The sequence below is a fragment of the Pipra filicauda genome, unplaced genomic scaffold (assembly GCF_003945595.2).
Source record: "Pipra filicauda isolate LSUMZ 115617 unplaced genomic scaffold, ASM394559v2 scaffold154_size2910363_pilon, whole genome shotgun sequence".
Classification (NCBI taxonomy): domain Eukaryota; kingdom Metazoa; phylum Chordata; class Aves; order Passeriformes; family Pipridae; genus Pipra; species Pipra filicauda.
In genome coordinates, this window is record NW_024104040.1 from 2,780,484 (window position 1) to 2,801,461 (window position 20,978).

Below are 20,978 nucleotides of genomic sequence, written 5' to 3' on the forward strand. Positions count from 1 at the left end.
CTCTGCTGGGCCAAAGTCTGTTGAAGCAGCTACCTGATGCTTTGCAAATGTGTCAGTTTGATTATGAAAGTCCACCTCTGATGGGAAAATATGAATCCAAATTTAAATGAGGAGTGGCTTCTGTTTGGTTACATGATACTTGACTATGTGGTGTAAACAGTTTAATTTTTTTTCTCATTTGTTTGGTTTATTTCTTCTAGGAGATACTACTCAAGGGTGTATTGAAGATCGTAGACACTAATATTTATATGAACCCATTACAGTACCTTGCCTTTCCTGTGCTGCATGGCACGAATTTGAGTAGTGGTTCTTCACAAAAATATGCTAGCGCTTCCAACAGCAAAACTGCTGGACTACTTAAAAGAGCAAAATTTTCACAGAGTAAGAAAGAGGCAGATAGTGAAAACTTGAGTCACCAGCTGCTTTCTTCTTGGCATGTAGCCCCAATTCACTTGCCTTTAGTTGGACAAAACTGTTGGCCACACATGTCCGATGGCTTCAGTGTTTCGCTGTGGTTTCATCTGGAGTATGCTCATGAAACAGAAAATTCAACAGAAAAGGGGAAAAAAATCAAGAAAAGAAGCAGACTCATAACTGTAAAAGAGAACAGTTTTGACAGCACGGGTGAGCATACAGTACTTTCTGTTTCTGTTTAGGTAGCACTGAAGGATTCTGGTTACAAATATTACTAATCTATGTGCCATGTACAAAGGTTGGATTTTTTTTTTTATGATGTATGTTAAATAGCAGTGGTAGTATTTCTGATTTTTCTTTGAGTACTGTTGTATACTTACAGATAAAACATTTGCAGCCCTGATCCTTAAATTAGATTAATGCCTGCTTCCTTGGAAATATAGTATTCTCACTGAATTTGTAACTTCAGTAAAATGTGTCTATGCTACTTCATGTTATGATGAAGAAAATATTAAATGCTGCAACTGAATGGGAAAAAAATGCTCTCAAGTTTATTTGGTTTCATGTATTGATAATGAAGTCTCAGGCTAACTCAGTATAAATCCTCTTGACTTTCCTTGTGTGCACCATTGTAAATGCCAATAGCTGTACAATATTATTCTGTCTATACTTTTGTAGAGACACCTGCTCCCAAACTGTTCTAAACAGAATCTTTTGGATTATAATTTGTAGGAGGAAAAATTCTTAAATTTGTTTAAAATGTCTCCCATTCACAACACTTGGAATACCTGTACTCTTTTCCTTTTACTGTATTTAAATAAAAGGAGAGAAAACTCAACCCTGAATCTTGGAACTCACTAGAGCTGCTGTTGTTAGAAGGTCTGTGCTTTTGCTTGGTAAAGTAAAAATACTGAATACAAGATCATGCTTAAAGGGTAGTATGATTTGTGAAGAAAAATCTGAAGACTTCTTGGTGCATACTGACAGTTCAACACAGGAATGTAATATGATGTGGCATGTCAAAAGCATCATTGATAGAATGTATTCAGCTCAGTGGATTTACTTGATTACTAAAAAAAAAATGTGAGGTGCTGAGTTAATGTCAAGTTCCTCTGTTTCAGTTTGACACCCAAATTTCTGAAGAGAATCATGCATATTAGTCAGCCCACTATAAAAAAAAAAAACAACAACAAAAAAACCCTCAGCTAAACAAAAAAAAAATCTATTCAGTACCTGAACTGTTTCTTTTCTTACTTGTGCGATATATGGTGTGAAAGGCGTTGTTGTATTGTAACTGTGTATAAACGTTTATATTTCTAGAAGAAACGAAGTCTATGGGAACAGAATACCTAAGTCTGGGAGAGAAACTTCTTGAAGATGGCTGTATTCATATAATTTCATTGGGTTCCAAAGCACTGATGATACAAGTCTGGGCAGACTTGAATACTGGAGCATTTATATTTCGGTATGCTGTTTTAGTCTAAAAGCAGTCCTGTGAACATACTGTATGACTTCTAGTAGCAGCCTGCAGAGAATACTGCTGGAGAGTAGAGAACTAATTTCTATAGTAGAGAGGTCTTGCACACTGATGGGGCAACATCAAGGATGTCTACAGGGTTGTGAGCTCAAAGTATTAGGGTCTGGGCTTGCATGTTTCACATAGCCGTGTATAAGTAACTGCCCAAAGTAAGCTTCAAGGTCAATCATAAACATAATGCAATGCAAAGTAGCAATTCAAGCTTTAATGAAATGACACAATAAATGTGTGAAGATGGAAAAAGTTTTGGCAGCTGTTGGTTATCACACCTGCTGTTATGTAATACTTACTGTGACAGTCTTGGTTTTAATCTTCTGAACACATTTTAGCTCTAATTTAGTTCTCATAAGTAATCTATCCTTAAAATAGGTTTAAAACTGCAATTTTAGAACACTTTATTTCAGTGTTCAAAGCACCTGCATTTTTTCAATGAACTGAATTTAACTTCTCTGTAAAATAGAGATAATATCCTTATCTTAAATATAAGCAGATTTATGCAGACAAGTTGAAACCATGATGTGAGGATTTCCCTAGCTTATGCTGAGCACTCTAAAAATAGTTTTATGATCAAAAAAATTACCTGTGAAAGTTAAGGAATGCAGTCTCAAATTAACTGAGGCTAAAAATTGCAGACTTGAGGCTTAAAATACAAGTATGAAAACAAACATACGCACTCATTTTTCTTTTCTTGTTTTCATAGTATATGCATGGATCCAAATGACGAGATGAAAGCTGGTTTGCTGGCACAGGCAGAATCTCCAGAGAATGTTTTCCTTTTGGGCAGGTGGCAGCATTTGGCATTAAAATATCTGCAGAAGCCAGAAAGCAAGAAGAATATCCATGGAAAGCTGTTGCTGTGGGTTTCTGGTCAGAGGTAAAGAATACATTAGTTGTACCTAGATAGTTCTTTAAAGATGTTCTCTGGTAGGAATATGTCAGCGCTACGTTGGCACAAGCTGAAGTTATGGTTGAGTAGTCTTCTAGGAGGGTAGGAGAGGGGGGTGTTACACTGCTAGGAATTCTCTAGAATAGTTGTGATTGCTTTGAGAATCATCAGTTTATACTATGGACCTGTGCAGACATCAGTGTGATTCTTCATCATGAATAAGTGAAAGAAGTGCAAGATTTTGAGTAATGTCCAAAATAAGCTAAGGCATGAAGTTAGCAGTAGGCATAATGTCTCTGGTTAAGTTAAGAATCCACATGAAGGAGGTATAGTTCAGGTACAGGCCATGTTGTTGAAAGTAGTAATTAAGAGGAGAAGGCAGTAATTTTGTTCCACTGAGGAAAATGGAGAGGTGAGAAGTTAAAAAATATTTCAAACAAAATCTGAACTGCCAGTTGAAAGTACAGTTTTTTTTCAGCTGCAAAGCTAAGGTCCATGCTCCTAGATGAGGTACCTGATGCTAGGTTGGATGGGCCTGTGCCTGCATGAATTACTCATTGGTTAGAGGAAAAGGTATTTATTAAATATCAGCCTTTATGCTTTCTTCCTAAAGTCCAGACTGTGGAGGCTGTGTTCAGTCTGTGCATGCTGGTATGTCATAAAGTCCAAATATGGAGACATAGGGGGAAGCTAAAAGTACTACAATGTTCCGCATGTGTGCGGTTATTGAGGCCCCTCTATATATAGTTGCTAGTTTGCCAGTAGTTTGGCTCTTTCAGGAAGCTTTGGATGATGTTTACAGTCTAATTGCTCTGTTTATCTAATGACACATAAATTTATTTGGATGCTTTCTGAAAGTATCAGGCTTATTGCCCGTGGCTCTACAGCACGCTAGTTCTGACAATGTTCCTTGGTATAAGCAAATCCTCAATGTGGTATTTTCCAGCATATGTGAACCACAGTTTTCATTGTGTCTTGGCGTAGTCAAAGGCCTTCGACTTCTTAGGAAGAGTAGAAATGCTTGAAAAATTATAGTATTTTAGAAGCATATATAGTGTTACATATGTTTCTTCTTTGAGGTCAGAGGAAGGAAGGAATTTCAGATCCAGGAAATGCTGACTTGATGGCAACCCTAACTGGAACTCTATTCTGCTCTATGCAGTGTCTGAATACATATATCATTATGTAACTGAGTTTTAAGGTGCCTAGAAGTTGAAGAGGACTTGAGTAATTTAATGTTGATGACAGCATGGCTTCTCATCTAGTAAATATTTAAAATGGATTTTAAACCTAAGCTGAATATCTTGATAGCAATTTTGATCAGTTCTTAATACTTAAACATGTTTGTTTATGTATATTTTCAGGAAATGTGATATTGATTTAGATTTCTCACTACCAAGGAAAACAAGCTTATCATCTGACAGTAACAAAACATTTTGCATGATTGGACATTGTACATCATCTCAAGAAGAATTGCTTCGCTTGTCGGGTAGATGGAATCTTGGAAATCTGCTTCTATTTAATGGTACCTTTGAATGCTTTTTTTTTCTTGAATAACTCTTCATTTCCTCTTCTCTCTCCAAGATCAAAGGCTTATTTAGTTGGTTTTTTTTTTAACGTGCCACGCTTTTACAGTAAAACCAACGATATCTTTTTAGCATCATATTATATCAGGGAGAAAGTAGGCAAATGTTTCAGTATTGGGTACTTCCTAATGTGCTCTTCTGCCATATTCTCTTGCTTTCTTTTTAGTGACATAATTGGTAATTATAGTTAATTTAGTGGTTTTTAAAATTTCTTTAAATTATACCTTGGGATAGGGGATGGAAAGACAGTGGTGTTTGTTCTGGGTTTTTTTTTGTTGGTTTTTTTTTTAAGCACTCAGTCTCTTTTATCTGGAAAATTGATTTCACTTACCTGGTTTTAAACTACTAGCTTCAAATACTTAAAGCACATTAAAAAGTAAACAAAATCTGAACCACTGAATGCTGAGTTAAGCATGCTTTTTTCTGAAACTACTGATGTTACTGGTCTGTGGTGTGTCAGAAATAAATTTTGCTTTATTGTATACTAAAGAGTTAACAGATCATTTTCTGGATTTTAGGTGCAAATATTGGACCGGAGGAAGCATTTTACTTATACACATGTGGGCCAGACTTCACATCTGTAATGCCTTGTAAATATGGCAAAACGTTGACTGACTGCTCCAAGTACATAAGTAAAGAGATTCTACAATGTGAACAAGTTAAGGAGCTCTTCATGACAAGAAAGGAAGTGGATGTTGGGCCTTTAATTGTAAGTTTCTACTTAAAAATGGTTCTTAATCTCTTAGAAATGATTAAGAAATTCTGAACAAGTTTCCTGCTGTCTCCCAAAGTGCTTCACTTGATCAAAGTGGACAGGAGCAAATCCTGTTCTTGTTAAAATCACTGCAGGGTTCTTCCCACTTATTTCAATGGGAGTTGAACTCCACGCAGGGTGGCCGTTTCATCTTGCTTTAGGTTGGATTCTGAAAATTTCTAGATGTTCCAGCATCTATAATACTGTGTACTAAATTGTACTGGATAAACAGGCACCTCCAAAAGGTCTAGGATGGATATATAGAGAGAATCCCTTCATTAGTGTAAAGGTAGTCAAGGACAGCTTAGTTAACCTGTTAACATTAAAACTGAGAGGGGAGGAGAAAGCTTCCTGGCTTTAAGAGGAAGCAAAAGAATTCATCCCAGTTCTTTGAAGGTTTTGAAGGGAGTAAGTTTGCATCAAATTTAGCTGGAAAGTCATTCTGCAGCTGGCAGATCTTAGCTTTTTCTCATCTTTCCTGACTGAAACAACCATGCCAGATGCAGGTGTAAATACAGTGACACTAGAAAAAAAGAATAAAATAAAGCTTTTTGAAACCTGCTATATTTTGGGAATTCATACGCTAGTAACTCCTGCTGTATGCATTGTTTCCAGTAGAGGGATTTTTCTGATCTTGTCCGGATATGATCCTTGTAAATGGTACCAAATTTTGAATAGGTTAAGAAGGAATGAATGGGATAAGTAAAAGCTTAGCAAAGCAGTCTTGCAACTTCTAAGCTTATTTTGTCTTACAGAACACCAAGTAGCTAGAGAGAAGAGCCATGTGCTTGAGTGATGAATTAATCTTTGCACTTTTGCAAAGAATACAAGTGCCTTAAATGAAATTATTTCTCTATTTTAAATAACCTTCCAAATATGATAATTTTACATTTTCTGTGAAAATTAGTTGGTTACTTTCTGTAGGAGCTTTGGCTTTTAAGTCTCTTCATTGATGAAATTTCTTCTATTGAGTTCCTCTTATGGCAAAGCTGATGAAAGGATAAACTTAAAACAAAAAAAAATGAGAAATTTTTAAAAAACAGCCTATAACTTTCTATTTTGGACTTACCACTTTAGAAAAGGAAACAATTTACCCAATACCTATGTATGCTCATTTTATTTTATCTATGTCAATAATTTATTTTTATGCAAAACAGTTGTCATTCTATAGGTGATAAGAGGGGGATCCTTGATGGAATTTTTTAGTGCTTTCTTAACTTTCTGTGCTTTAGGTATTGCATAAATTTTCTAAGATTTAGGAATCCTGTTGCTTTTTAGTGCATGTGCTCCACACGCAACTTTAGAGCATGCTAGTGGTAAAGTAGAAATGAACCGCTGAAGTTGTTGCTACTTGCTTTAGGTGGCTTTTGTGTCCTGGATGTGTGAGGGTTTTTTTGTATTAAACTTCCTAGAAAAAAAATTTAAACTTCTCTTGTTTCAGGAGAGTCTTGCTGTTGTTTATACCACATGCTGCCCTGGTCAGTACACCATATATGAACCTGTTATTAGACTGAAAGGTCAAGTGAAAACTGTACCTTCTCAGAGGCCTTTCAGTTTGAAAGAAGTTCAAAGCAATGTATTGGACTCTCATCACCTAAAAACACTTCAACCTGTTGAATATAAAACTCTTCAGAGTATACTACATGAAATCGGAGGAACTGGTGCATTTGTTTTCCTCTTTGCTAGGGTAAGGGGGCTGGAGGAGGGGGGTTGCATGTATGTGTTCTCCCATATAAAATTTTCCTTGGATCTTGGGTAGCAAATCTCATTATTCTAGCTGCCTTTCTCTAGTCTGCATGTGATGCCTTTCTGTTAAAACTTGTGGAAAATACTTGTGCCATAACAGACTGTATCACACGGCTTGTCCTTAATTGGAAATGTAATTATAATTCTATTGCATAATGTTTTAGTTAATATTGTAAGATGGCATGTTACATTTTGATTTAGAAATAGGACTTTTAAATGTCAAAAAAGATTATTTTTAGGGGTGTTGTAAAGCTGATCATATTTTTGGTCTCTGATTTTGAAGCACTTAAATTCATGGCATATCTTTAACAGTTTAACCACAGAATACTCACAATGTAAGTATGAATAAATGTGAAACTACATGGTGTGCAAAGCTTTATTTTTATCTGGTAAGTCATGAGAGCTTTTTGAGATAACTGTTCAGCTGTGCTCAAAGGCTTACTTATCCAGTGTAAGAGAAAATGTAATTTCAAAAATAGTAAGGCTATGAGCCTTAACTTAATTACTACTTACTTAAATGTGACCTTTATGTGGAGAGGCTAATATTTGTGCCAGGAATCTCTGAAGTACTACAGTTAATTCAAAATACTGCTGTAGACCTAAAGCTTGTCTTGATTTATGTGTCTCTGGTATGGTTCTGAAAGATATATGGAGAGTAATAAATGCACATTAGATCATGGCTATGAAGACACTGCCTGCTGTAATTTTACCATTGATTGTGAAATCTGAGGAGAAAATCCTTATCCGTGTTATTGTATTATGTGAATTTATGCCAAGTACGTGCTACAGATCAGTAATACATAGACTGTTTGCATCAGAAAGGCAAGAAGACAATAGATCAGATGTCAGGCAATACAGGTGTACATGTCTATAAATGTGTAGTGCAGCAGAATTAACAGGTATGTGGCAAGGGAAGCTATGAAACTGAAGTTCCATTAATGTGAGATTTCATTCTTGTTCATTTTTGGTTAAAATTCTATTTGCTTTTTCTTGGGATTCAAGAATTGTAGAAAGTAAAAAGAAAAGAATGGTTTGTGGTCTTCATCTATCAAATTGCTTGTCTCTTTGTGGATAAAATAAAACTTTTGACACTTACAGGTAGGTATAGTCTAGACCTTCAGGAACCTTATTTTAAAGCTTTCCTTAAACATTTAAGAAACCTAAGTTTCCAGGGCAAACAGATTATTCTTATTAGAGGCTTATGTATTTCATGACCTTGTGACTTTGTAGTATGGTAAGTACCTTCTACTTTAAATTCATTTGGAACAGACATTTTTCTTGGAAAAGGATTCTTGTAAAGGGACTTCTATTTTCTTAGCAGATCATAATTTACCACAATAGGAATTGTCAATTCAAATATATCTGAATGTACACACATAGACAAAAATGGAGGCTACATACATAACATCAAGCTCTTTAAAACAGATTTAATCCAGAAGTTATGATTTAGGAATGTAAAAAAGTATTTTTAAGTCTTTTTCTTCTAAATGTTTCTCACTTTAACTGTCTTATAAATTTGCCTTTTCTTCAGGTAGTAGAGATTAGCAGCTGTGAAGACACTCAAGCTTTAGCACTACAACTTATACTGTCTTTGACAAAATACAATCAACAGAGAATACAGGAGATGGACAATTGTAATGGTTATTCTATGATTCGTCGAGTGTTGATCAAACCAAAATGCGTTGTTGGATTTTGCATGCTGAAGGTAGAGTCCTCTTTTAAACCTGATATTTTGTTCAATATTAACACAAATTTAGAAACTTCTCTGTGATTTTAATTTTACATTTGAAGCTGTTTTTACAGAGACAGAACAGTGATTTTAAGCAAGTTTGGTGTTGACCAGGTATATATGTCTTCCGTATCGAGAGTGTGCTGTCTCTTTAAAGATTTACCTTTTTTTGTTATAATTTGGATAGAACAACTATACTACTTTGTGATTATGACACTTAAAAAAAAATTTCCCCCTTTTCAAGACTCTCCTTGAAGGATGTTGCAGTGATGAGATTCTCTATATAAATGAAAATGGACAATTCCAGCTTGATGCAGACTCAACTGCAGTTATTCAAGATGTTCAATTGTTAGAAAAGTTACTGCTTGACTGGAAGATATGGTCTAAAGCAAAGGTAAGTTCTTTAGTTTTGGAAATATTTCAGGTCGAAAATTCAATATTTAAAAAAATAAGTATTATGAGTAAGAAATTAGTTTCTCCAGTTACATGTCAGTAATTATTACAATTTTCTAAAATTAGTGGTCCTTATTTTTCTTTGAATAGCTATTAGTAGCATTAAGCTCCCAATATCAATGATGCAAGTAGCCTTATATATTAAAGTCTGTAAATGTGATGTATGCATATGACTTGTTAGTTGAACTGATGAATTTTTTTGTGGAGAAATTGCTAAAAATAAGAAAGACCTACTTTCTTTTGGAGTTAAACTATTGAAAATAACCATCCAGTGTTAATATAGCAAAGAATATACAAAACTAATTTTAGACAGGAAGTTTAAGATTTTTTTGTGGTAGCTTAGTCATTAAAATAAACTTAGTTTTGTATAAACATAACTTTTCTGATAGTTTCTAGTTCTGACTTACCATTTTTGGTCATTTAGTCATCATCTTAGGTGCAAAACTAACTTGACTTCATTGTGTTTGTTTTTTGTTTTTTGTTTTTTTTTTCACAGTGTGTAGACTCACAAATGTATTTTTGAAATGATGTTTCTGGTTTTTTTGTTTTTCAGCAAGGTGTTTGGGAAACTCTGTTAGCAGCTCTAGAAATCCTTATCAGAGCTAACCATCACCAGCAGATGTTTAACATTAGGCAGCTATTGAAAGCTCAAGTGGTACATCACTTCCTGTTAACTTGTCAGGTTTTGCAGGTACTTTCACTCTAAAATCCTACTTTGTGCTTGGCAAATACTCATTTTAATTGGGGGAGGGTAGAGAAGAGACTAAATGTGGTAGAAAAAGCTACTTCAGTAGACGGTCCTCTGTGCTTCTAGACCCAGTAAGGAACTGTATCATTTTACATCAAGAATGCCTAGATACAGAATGTTTCATAGTGTTTCCTGTCTTTTCTGCACATAAGGGAAAATTAGTATCTTGCTTAAAAAAAACTACTCGAATTGGGCAACAACAATTTGGCAGTTTTGGGGGTCTGGTGGAATGGAAGATGAAATTATATAAACCGTTCCCTTTGGAAAAAATCACTTCAGTTAGCTTAATTTAGTCTTTTCTGCAGCAGTCTCAGTTAAGGTGCTTGGGTATAAAAAAGGAGATGGAAATTAGAGAACTTGGGAATAAGTTAATCACTATGGTCACCTTAGAATAGGACTTCCCACAAGTTTCTTTAAGTCCGGTTCTAAAATCCATATTCTTTTAATAAATTTTTTTTTTCAGCTAGCCAGCATCAAACTGTAGAATGCTTGATCAAGCAGAAATTATAAATACAATTATCAATGAAATCTCAAATGTGTATGTTTATAAAAATGGCTATTGAAGTGGAAATACAGAAGACCCAGTGTGGCACTGTTCAGAAAGTTTTTAATGTTTGAAATGTTGGTATTGGCAACTATTAATTTCTCTGTAAATATGTAATACAATGACAATAACCTATATTTTCAATGGTGATTCATGTCCTAGGGATCCAGCATTTCAATACAGATTAGTATAGTATGCTGAACATTTTAGTTTTCAAAACTTACATAACATTTGCAATACCTTGTTTCTGTCTGGATTTTGAGTGGGCTGGATTTGGATAACATTGAGTAGGTACAGTAGGTCCTCTCAAATTAAAGAATACAACTTTATTAGTTGAGCTTCTTTTCTTATCTGTTTTACTACAGCATGACAACTTAAAAAAAAAAAAGACAATTGTTGTCAAATTAAAAATACAAGTAACTTATAGTTGTACTGCTCTTCCCTTCTAGGAGCATAAAGAAGGACACCTTTCATCCCTGCCTCGGGAGGTTTGCAGGTCATTTGTGAAAATAATTGAAGAAGTGCTTGGTTCTCCCCCAGACCTGGAATTGCTGACACTGGTCTTCAATTTCCTCTTAGCGGTTCACCCTCCCACTAATACATACGTTTGTCACAATCCTACTAATTTCTACTTTTCCCTGCACATAGGTAAATATGTCACATTTAGCTAGTAGTAAGCAATAAGATAAAAATCTGGTCGTAAATTAATATCTAAAAAAATCTCTTTGCTGTATTTTAGTAATGATATATAAAAAAATTATTGAATTCTTGGGACTTAATACTGTAAACTACTCTTACTTTTCTGAGAGAGGTTAGACTTTGTTTGCTTGGCTTACTTGGAGAGCTTTCTTCTGTCTACAGCCATAGGTAATATCTCTGTGATTATGCCATTAACTTCCTTTAAAGTTTGGTGCTGCTAAATGGAATGCATAATGTTAGCTGCCTGTGTGGACACATTTGTCTTGGGTGAACTTGGAGAACAACATCTAACTTGCTCGTAAATTAAACTTTTCAGAAATATGTGCATATAGTCTTGTTTTAATTTCTACTTTCTTGTTTACTGTTATGGAATTCCTGGAAAAATAAAAGGCCTGAGGGGCATTTTTAGCAATTGATCAGTTGCACTACAAGATGTCACTGGCAGGCACTATCAATTCTTACTAGTTACTGGCAGTACTTTATGGGCTTTGAGGGATGCAGACCTAGAACAACAGCTTCTTTAATATATCTGTACTGGATGATCATGTTGGCAAAATGACTGATATGAGCTTTAAAAAACTCTTTCTTGCTCTTTTTAAAAATGAGAAATTATGAACAGTTTGTGCTTTAATATTAGCATTGTGCAACCTTAGCCATAACTTATGTGAACATGGAAAGCATCATCCAATTTTGAATATTTTCTCCTTTTGCAGATTCCTGTGTACCTCCAGGTTTAGTAATCAGTTTCAAAGGCAGCACAGTTGTATTTATATGTATCTGTCCTCTAATACCAACTGGTGTAAAATTCTGAGTCTTGGAGCCTTACTAGGCTGTTTGAGAACAGTCACTTGTTTTTGACATGACAAAAAGTCAGTTATCACTACTTCTATGCCTGCAAGGACTGTCTATAAATGTAATTGCTTTAGTACATCATAATATTTTCAGTGTTCTAAAATAAATTTTAAAGTTGGATCACTAAACCAAAAAATGGTGTTCAAGTGCTTTTTCTAGGTTACTTGCACTTGAGCACTTCTCATTAGCCTCCAGTGATCCGCTCAAAATGTAATCTGACTACTACGAGTCTAATTTGTCAACAATGCAAACATAAAACACTTTTATTTAACTTTTTCCCTTTTCTTTCTAGATGGCAAAATTTTCCAGGAGAAAGTTGAATCACTTAGGTACCTGAGAAATTCCAGCAGTGGTGGGAAGTCAGTAGACAATTCTGCATTTGTGATTACATCTCCAACTGGATTTACAGCTTTACCACTGGAAGGTAAAACAATGCTGGAAAAAAAAGGATGTTGAGACACAATCTTTTGGCAAATAACCAGAGTGCCTGAAAGTGTTACTTTCCCACAGGTATCTCTTACAGAGCTCCCCCTGTCCCTTGGAGCTTGATGCCTGAACAGCAGAGTAGGAAGGGTGGAACTGAACATGCTACTTAAACTGTTCTTCATTCTTAAGTAGAGACAAATTGCCACATTGATGGCTCAGGCAGTGAAGCGAACCAGATAAGCTGAACCATCTCATTTGTTGAACAGACCTGCTAAAGATGCCTGAGAATGCCTTAGCCAGGCAGCAGTTGAAGTAGTGAGCCATAAGCAGCTGTCTTATCTGGGCAGGAAGTGTTAAGTGGATACTTTTATTTGTGCATAATTCTTATCTGTCTAAATATGGTATTAAAGTATTACCATTTAGTTCTACTGTAGGTATAGAAACATGATAGAGGATGGGAAAGTATATCTTATGAAGAACAAGAAGATACCTTGGTTATAAATTGGTATAAATTAAAATTGAATCATTTTCTGGGAACAGTCTCAGCATGCTGAACAGGTTGAGGTCTGTAAAGATAACTGCTTTCATCAGTTTTGAATTCCTCTGCTATAGATGCTGAAATACTGTGAAGTTATTTGTTCAAGCTGGTAACTTTTTTTCAGTTGGTGTCCTGTCAGTGGGATGTTTTTTGCATTATTATTGAATTAGAGTTTTAATCATACTTTTTACAGATTTGCATAGGCAATCAACAAATATGATCTGAAAAACAAAAGCTGAAACACCACTTCTGTTTAAGCCTTTATTTAAACTTGTTGACAATGAGAAATAAATTCAAAATAAAAATTCATAGTCTAAGTTCACCAATATATACAAAATAGGAATGGAAAAAAGTTACATTGATCTCTAAATTAACTGCTATATATTTCACATCTTATGTGACTCAGTTATCTTCTAAGAATTACAGTGTAATTCTTTTACAATTGATGTCTTGTTGCTACTTTGCTTCGGAAAAGGAAATTGAGTCTTCAACTACTTCATTTGAAACAATGTTTATTCGTGTGTCTCTTTAGAAAAGCAGTGATATAAAGAACAGATCACAGTACTAAACTGCATATGGAATTAGTCCTTTTCCCATATGGATAATATATGACATCTCATTCTTCTAAACTGAATACTCTTTTTATATAGGTAGTACAAATTGTTGTTTTTGAATAGAGATTATTCAGGTGTACTAGAGGAATACTCAACATTTTTATTTTTGTGTGAAAATGGATATTTGAGTATTGTAGTTCTGAATTTGAATTTCTAAATTTACTTATATAAATTTATAAATTATACAAATTTATATTTTGTCTGGAACTGTAGCAGTGGTAGGATAAGGAGTAATGGGTACAAACTGAGAGGGGAAATTTAGGTTAGATTTTAGGAAGAAATGTTTTACTGTCAGGTTGCCCAGAGAGGTTGTGGATGCTCCAATCCTGGCAGTGTTCAAAGCCAGATTGGACAAGGCTTTGAGCAACTTCATTTGGTGGGAGGTGTCCCTGCTCATGGCAGGGGAGGCTTGGACTAGCTGAGCTGTAAGGTCCATTGCAACCCCTTAACATTCTATAATTCCATAAAATATTTTAAATTGGAAGCTCGTTGGATAACCTGCTACCTGTATGTGGGTTTGCAGTTTGTTGCACTACCTGCTAATGTGTGTAAAAGATTGGCTGTAAGACTGTTGCAGCTGTATAAGTGCAGCTTTATAAATATTTTCTATTGTCTGAAGGCCAGCTTGGTCTGGTTATGTCGGCACATGTATGTATGTATATATATTCACATATATGTTTTATATATATATTCTCATAAAAACTATATTCATGACGCATCATCATTGCATTAGTACTAACTGGTGCACGGTTTTCAAAATACTTCTGAATAAGCAAAGTCTCCTTTTCCTAGAATAACAGAAAACTGCTTCTACCAGTCTGGTATACAGTCTGCTTTCCCTCTTAAAACTTAGTAATGAAAGACATGTGTAGTGTGCTCTGAAAGTTTGACCGTTTCAGGTCAAAATGTGCACTTAAAAGGAAGCATTATTAAATAAAATATGCAGTTATTAGTTGTAAACTTGAAGTATATGTAAAACCTTAGTGCAAATGGGTTGGAGAATAGTATTTCAATGTCCACTGAAACATGTTGGTAGATTGGACCTCTTACACAAAGCTCCAAATAGAACAACTTGTTCTATTTGACCCTGCTTTGAGCAAGGAGTCTGGTCTAGACAACCTCCATTCTCAGTGATTCTATACAAATTCCTGCTGAGAGTTAGTTGAGAGGATCATGATTTAAATCCGTAAAACCTAATATATTGTCAAAAATTATTTTGCGTTTTATGCTTCTTTCAGATTTGTGACTTGCTAAATATATGGCTCCATAGTAGTTTACTTGATTTACCAAATCTGAGCTATGTCAGGTGTTGTCAGTTTTGCAAATAAAACTAACTTAGGTCACCACAGTTCTAAATGTATGAGGAGTCTAATATTGAGAGAAAAGTTTGTTTCTAATGTGAAAGGAATGCTAAAGATATCCTTATTTTTCTAGGGAACACTTCCAAGGCTAGTGTTCAGCAGAAAATAAGCTCTCAGGCACCTGGAAGGCTTTCTAAAAGCTTACCAGCATCGCCTACTTCCTCACCTCAAGTTCACCGAAAACAACTAACTGAAAGAATGGGAAAGAGCACTGATGACCTGCTGCTTATTGGGGAGCATGACTACATTGATCTTCAGGATAGAACTGGTTTTGTAGAAAGTTCTGAAACCATAAGGAGAGTACAGGAAGAGCTTCTTAGCAGTTGTGAGTCTGCAAAAACAGTTTGTGACTCAGAGCTAACATCTGCTGAAACATTTGAAGATATTGCAAAAGAAGTAGAGTTATCTGAAAATGCATTTGAGAGTAAAGAAGCAGATGCAGACCTGAAATGCAGTGAAGGTGGTGGTGGTGGTGCAGCTGAGCCATTGCTACGTCGTCCAGACAATCTAAGAGGACTGCCTTCATTTCAGAAGGGCCAGAGTAATTTTGCAGGGTTGGGCTTAGCATTTTCTGTTCTTGGAGCATCATCAGCCATTGCTCGCTGGCCAAGCTTTGCTGACAAGAATGTACTTCCTGAAGACTGGGACAGTCTTGCTTTTTCTTCAGCTAATGAGAATACCCCAAAACCATCTGAAAGCCCTGATGACAGGTGAGCACATAAAATAATAAATTAAGAGTTGCACAGTATATGAGCTTTAATTTCACTGTTCTTGCTCTTGGTTACTACTCTATAAAAATCTGAATCCTAAAAATTAAGGGAATTTTTTCATACACTGTCATACACAAATTTATTAAGCTTTTAGCCCACAGAATGTTGTGTTGTTTCAATTTTTGCATTATTTACATAGCAAATTTTAAAAATCAGTATTTTTGCTATGTACAATAGAAGTGGGAACTTTTTATGGTACCTCACAAAAACTCAAGCAAGTAGTTCTGGTCAGATTATCCTTTTTGCCATCTGCCATCTAAAAATAAGTGTTAATGAAGATTGGTAGTAGGAGTATTGCAGAAATGATTTCTCTTCCAAATTTCTTCTTCCTCCTGTCCCCCAAGAATTGCTAGCAATTATGCATTGTTTTAATCTTTTCTGCTGTAGACAATAATCAGTGGTAAAACATATTCCTCTGTTTTCAGGTGTACAGAAGACTATCTTGTGCTTATCTGTTGTGGATTATATGATCTCTTGCGTGGAGTGCTCCTAATCCTACCAGATATCATGCTAGAAGATGTGATGGACAAACTTATCCAACCTGATTATCTTATAGTTCTGGTGAACCACCCATCTCCTCTCATACAACAAGGAGTCATTAAAGTAGGCCCATATAAAATGTTTTCTGCTGAAAAGATGTCAACTTGCATAGTTAACATTTGGAAATATGAAGTTTTGTTAATATTTTTATTCAGCTTTCTTCAGTTTTCTATGTTTACTTCTGAGTTTTAAGATATGTTTCTACCCCATAGATTTAAAAAAAAAAACAAAAAAGCAAACGCAAATGTAGAATCTTTGAATAGATATAGTCTATAATGTAAGACAGAGGCCCTGAGAGCATTAACAATATAAATGGAAGGAACAATGCAGAAAGTCAGTGACCGTCTCTTCAACACAAAACACATGATGCACTCCATTAAATTAAAGTGCAAGCTAAGTTTTTACTTCTTACATAGCTGACTGAAAATGGACCTGAGGCTTCAAAATCTTTTCAGAGATTTTTGTAATATTGAGAAGGACAGTGTTCCTGTATGATGACATTATGTAGAACTTTGAGTTGATTTGTATTTTAATTTGAAAAAGAGTAAGATTATAAGGCTTTATTAAGAACAAAAAAGTCATGCATGCACACCAAAGTGCAAGATTTAACAAATATAAAAAGTTTGAGTGTATTTATGTATGCATCTGCTAACTGTTATGTGTGTGATTTCATCTCCCTCAAACTTAACTAAAAACCTAAGAGTCTTCAGATCAAAAATATAAGATGTTGATTGTAACAAGGATTGTAACTGTTCAAATCACAGACAACAAATTAACTTTCAGGACAGTTATATTAAATGTTTAAATCTTACACCATAATTATGCATTTATTTTTAGTTGTTGGATGCATATTTCAACAGAGCAAGGAGGGAGCAGAAGGAGAAATTCTTAAAGAACCGTGGCTTCTCCTTGCTAGCCAACCAGCTCTATCTTCATCAGGGGACTCAGGAAGTTGTAGAGTGCTTTTTGGAAATGCTTTTTGGCCGCTCTGTTGGCTTGGATGAAGAGTAAGTAATGCTGTGTTTTTACATCCTGTAGCAATATGTGAACTACAAGCAGTGCACTTTGCTGGTCAGCAACCATAAAAGAAGTTCCTTCAAAACAGTTTTGAAATGTTTTGCTTGTAGCTTTAACACTTAAATGTATTAAAATTCTTCGGACTATTGTATGGCCCTTAAACTGCAAGCAACTTCATCTGATGAATGCTGTTAGATGGGATCTTGTAAACACTCAGACTTTCTGAGTGCCTCAGAGGCCTTAGCGCTTCAAATGTCCTGTAACCAATTTAACTCTCCCTGTTGTTTCTGATCCTACATGAAACTGATTTATATCCTTAAAAGTTTTGAGTAGTAGTCACGAGACTTCTGCTATTAGATTTTGGAAGGTGGTAAAGCAAAAAGCTTGATGCCACAGCTGCTTCCTTGGCTTGGCCCTGAATTTAAATCCCTGTTTCTTTTAGGGAAAATCCCAGAGATACACCACTTCCATGAACTAAAAAGCCACCTCATATTGACAGGAAAGGAAATTACCTTTAAGGAGACCATTATATAAGTAAATGATATTTTTTTAGAATTAGTCTGACCACTTAATGATGGTACAGGGAGCACATGTGTAAGTATAATCAGTGCAAAAATCTTACGAAAAGCTCCTTCTCGATTGCTGCCTCTGCAGGATTTGTAGCTAAATTACTTCTCCCTCTTGACTTGATCTTCACTCCTCAAAAATTATTCTTGTTTAGCTGCAAGATTTAAATATCGCTCCTTAACTTGTCCCAAAGCAGAGAACTGTTACTTTTTCAGGATTTATTATGAGGCTGGAAAGATAGTTCTAATGTCTCAGGTTTTTAGGATTGTGCATAATAGTTGTGTGGTGGGCTGATAACCTTATAATAGTAATGCAATTTCTTAGTCCACAAGTAAGACAAGGTCAGAACCACTGCTTTTAATTATACAACTGTAATAAGCTAGAAGGTGCCAAACTTAATTAAACTTCAACAGTAATGGATACAGGATATCAAACCTGCTGTCAGTCAGTATATTATTATACTGATGACAAGCTGTATTTATTTTCTTGGTAATTCTGTGCCAGTTGTAATACTCGTTATTGGAAAAGTGATGCATCATTTTTCTACACTGATTAAAATCCCTGTTATTTTCATGAAATCTATATTGTAGACAGTTGGTAGTTAGTCAAAACTTCAGATATACTTTTTAGGCACATCATTTCTTTGTAGCTCTTCAAGGTGTTTATTTTGTTCTTATTTTCTTTAGTAGACAGACATTGTTATGGCAGTTAAATGTAGGAAATTACCATCTACACCTTTGCCAAAATACCGGCATAGAGTGGTATTCCAGTTGCATATATTAGTTGCATTTATCAGATTGGTATTTTAAGGATGTCACTCACTATATTTCTGTTAATAGATTTGATCTGGAAGATGTCAAGAATGTTGGACTCTTTCAAAAATGGTGTGTCATTCCTGTTCTGGGTCTTATAGAGAATTCTCTCTATGATAATGTTTTGCTGCATAACTGCTTCTGTCTTCTGCTGCAAATCATAAATTCCTGCTCAAAAGTTGCAGACCTTCTGCTTGATAATGGTTTGCTCTATGTGTTGTGTAATACACTGGCTGCTCTCAATGGACTGGAGACAAAGTGAGTATTGTATCCATTCCTATCAAATAGTCTAGGCACAACCTTAAGACTAGCATGAAATTACTGTCTTCAATTTGTTCTACTTGCTAAAATTGTCTGAGAACGTACCAAACAAGGGTTTGAGGTTTTCAGCTTTAATTATACCTGTAAGTTAATGTTTAGATATCCACTTCAAACAACAGAATATAGAATGTTCTTTCCGTATCTTAAACTGTCAAGTGAAATGACATTTTAAGATGCAAGTTTGTCCCACTGTCTGCACTTTGGATGCTTTTCTTAATAAAACCAAACAGGAGATAGTAGCATTCTGCTGTATCTATAGCCAATATTAAAACTGCAGAAAAGTCTCTACTGTACTGCCTGTGATTTAATATTTGAGATTTTGAGTAACTTAAATTACTTTATTAGTTACAAAGATTCTGTACTTTAAGAAAGGTTATGCAGAGAGATTTTTTTATTTTATTTCATTAGCTAGTATCCTGAAGAAATGGGAAAGCTTCCTTTTCACCTGATATAGTTTTAGTTCAACATGGTTGCAAAATTATATACTGATATACTTTTTGAAAAATACAGAATTTTAGATTTGTTCTTTACTTAGAAATCTGATAATACGCCATTGCTTTTCCAATAAAACTGTGTTACACTCTTGTTAGAATGTCTCAAATTTGCAGGCATCCAATCTGCCAAAGTTAACACTAAAGAAATATCTTAGATTATAATGCTTTAGTAGTAACATTTTTATGTTAGTACAACATACTAATAGGTATGGTTGGTGGAAGTAGCAAGGGGAATAGCAATGGGTCATGTTATAAGTTACAATCTACTAGAATTGTCATGTTTCTGGTAACTAAAACTTTGTTTGCAGCATTCCCTTGAATGACTACAAGTTACTTGCATGTGATATACAACAGCTGCTGGTAGCAGTTGCAATTCATGCCTGCAGCTCCTCAGGTTCTCAATATTTTCGTGTTATTGAAGACCTCATGGTGCTGCTGGGTCATCTTCAAAATAGTAAAAATGCAAGGATGCAAAGTAAGTTATCTTCTTGTTTTTGGGATCATGGGACTACTTCCCCACTGACTTTTGTTTAAATTCCTATTTCTGCTGAGGGAAAAGGGGGAGTTTTCTGGTGATGGATCTTCTTTCTCTTCTAAGTGGTTCTCAAAGTAATAGTTTTCTTCAGGAGCCTGCATTGTGATAAAGAACTGTGTATCCTGCTAATCTGAAAAAACAGTAATTGCAAAAGTTTGATGTGTGTGGGTATTTAAATGGAAATGTTCTGTACAGTTTCACTTAGCTTGTTTTGGAGTAATCAAATTCAATGGCTTTTCCATGAGAACTCAATTGTGTAGTGTCTGTATCTGTGGAATAGTGAGGTGACTTCTGTGAAATCAAGAGTATTACAGCTCTTGACACTTTTTGTGTTCTTTTACTTGTTAAACATGTGGTAAAAATAGTTGAAGGATGTGTAAAGCATGTCATGTATGCTTTGTATGCTCCTCTTTATAGATATGGCAGTTGTTCTGCAGTTAAGAGTTCTTCAAGCAGCCATTGAATTAATAAAAACCACAGCAAACCAAGATGCTCAGGAGCAGGCCAGTTCAGCCCCATCACCTTCTGCACCACATCGTACAATGTTTCAAAAGCGTAAAGGTATTGCAGGTGAGTAGCAGAAGTGTAGCATTCTTGTACTTTCTTTTGTATTAGTTGATGATTAGTTGATTAGTTGATGATTCATTAGTTCATGATGATATTACCTTCTTTTGGGATTCTCTTACATTCACGAGTTGCTTAGTAAAGATGTTTTTCAAGTAATTCCTGGTGGTTTTAATGACCAACCTCACAGTAAGGTAATGCTAAAATTAAGCTAGTCCATGTAACTAACATAGCTGTGATGTGGGGACTGCTTTGTTCCCCAACTTCTAGGTAGTGACCATCCTGAAATAAATACCTGCCACTCTAAATTTACAGTTGGAAATGCCACTGTGGCTGTGTTTGTAAAACCTTTGTGCGGTTCTAGCTGTAGCAGTAATACTTTCTCTGTATTTGATAGCTTGTCAGTCATTCTGTAAAGGTTTTGTAGTCTTCTGGCTGGAAATTGAGTTTTGTATGTTCCATATAAATGAA

The 20,978-nt window shown here is 35.2% G+C and overlaps 1 protein-coding gene across 4 annotated transcripts in view; it reads left to right on the forward strand.

The window, feature by feature from the left end:
• LYST (lysosomal trafficking regulator) overlaps positions 1 to 20,978 on the forward strand; it is an 89,135-nt gene that overhangs the window by 41,834 nt on the left and 26,323 nt on the right. For all 4 annotated transcript variants that reach the window (XM_039379082.1, XM_027750466.2, XM_027750467.2 and 1 more), the window contains 17 exons: positions 201 to 624; positions 1,735 to 1,879; positions 2,652 to 2,825; positions 4,202 to 4,362; positions 4,942 to 5,132; positions 6,619 to 6,864; positions 8,455 to 8,628; positions 8,897 to 9,046; positions 9,659 to 9,796; positions 10,847 to 11,045; positions 12,241 to 12,372; positions 14,961 to 15,597; positions 16,083 to 16,260; positions 17,035 to 17,204; positions 18,621 to 18,851; positions 19,717 to 19,883; positions 20,361 to 20,513. In XM_039379082.1, the coding sequence (XP_039235016.1) occupies positions 201 to 624; positions 1,735 to 1,879; positions 2,652 to 2,825; positions 4,202 to 4,362; positions 4,942 to 5,132; positions 6,619 to 6,864; positions 8,455 to 8,628; positions 8,897 to 9,046; positions 9,659 to 9,796; positions 10,847 to 11,045; positions 12,241 to 12,372; positions 14,961 to 15,597; positions 16,083 to 16,260; positions 17,035 to 17,204; positions 18,621 to 18,851; positions 19,717 to 19,883; positions 20,361 to 20,513 (3,670 nt within the window). The remainder of the gene's footprint in view (positions 1 to 200; positions 625 to 1,734; positions 1,880 to 2,651; positions 2,826 to 4,201; positions 4,363 to 4,941; positions 5,133 to 6,618; positions 6,865 to 8,454; positions 8,629 to 8,896; positions 9,047 to 9,658; positions 9,797 to 10,846; positions 11,046 to 12,240; positions 12,373 to 14,960; positions 15,598 to 16,082; positions 16,261 to 17,034; positions 17,205 to 18,620; positions 18,852 to 19,716; positions 19,884 to 20,360; positions 20,514 to 20,978) is intronic.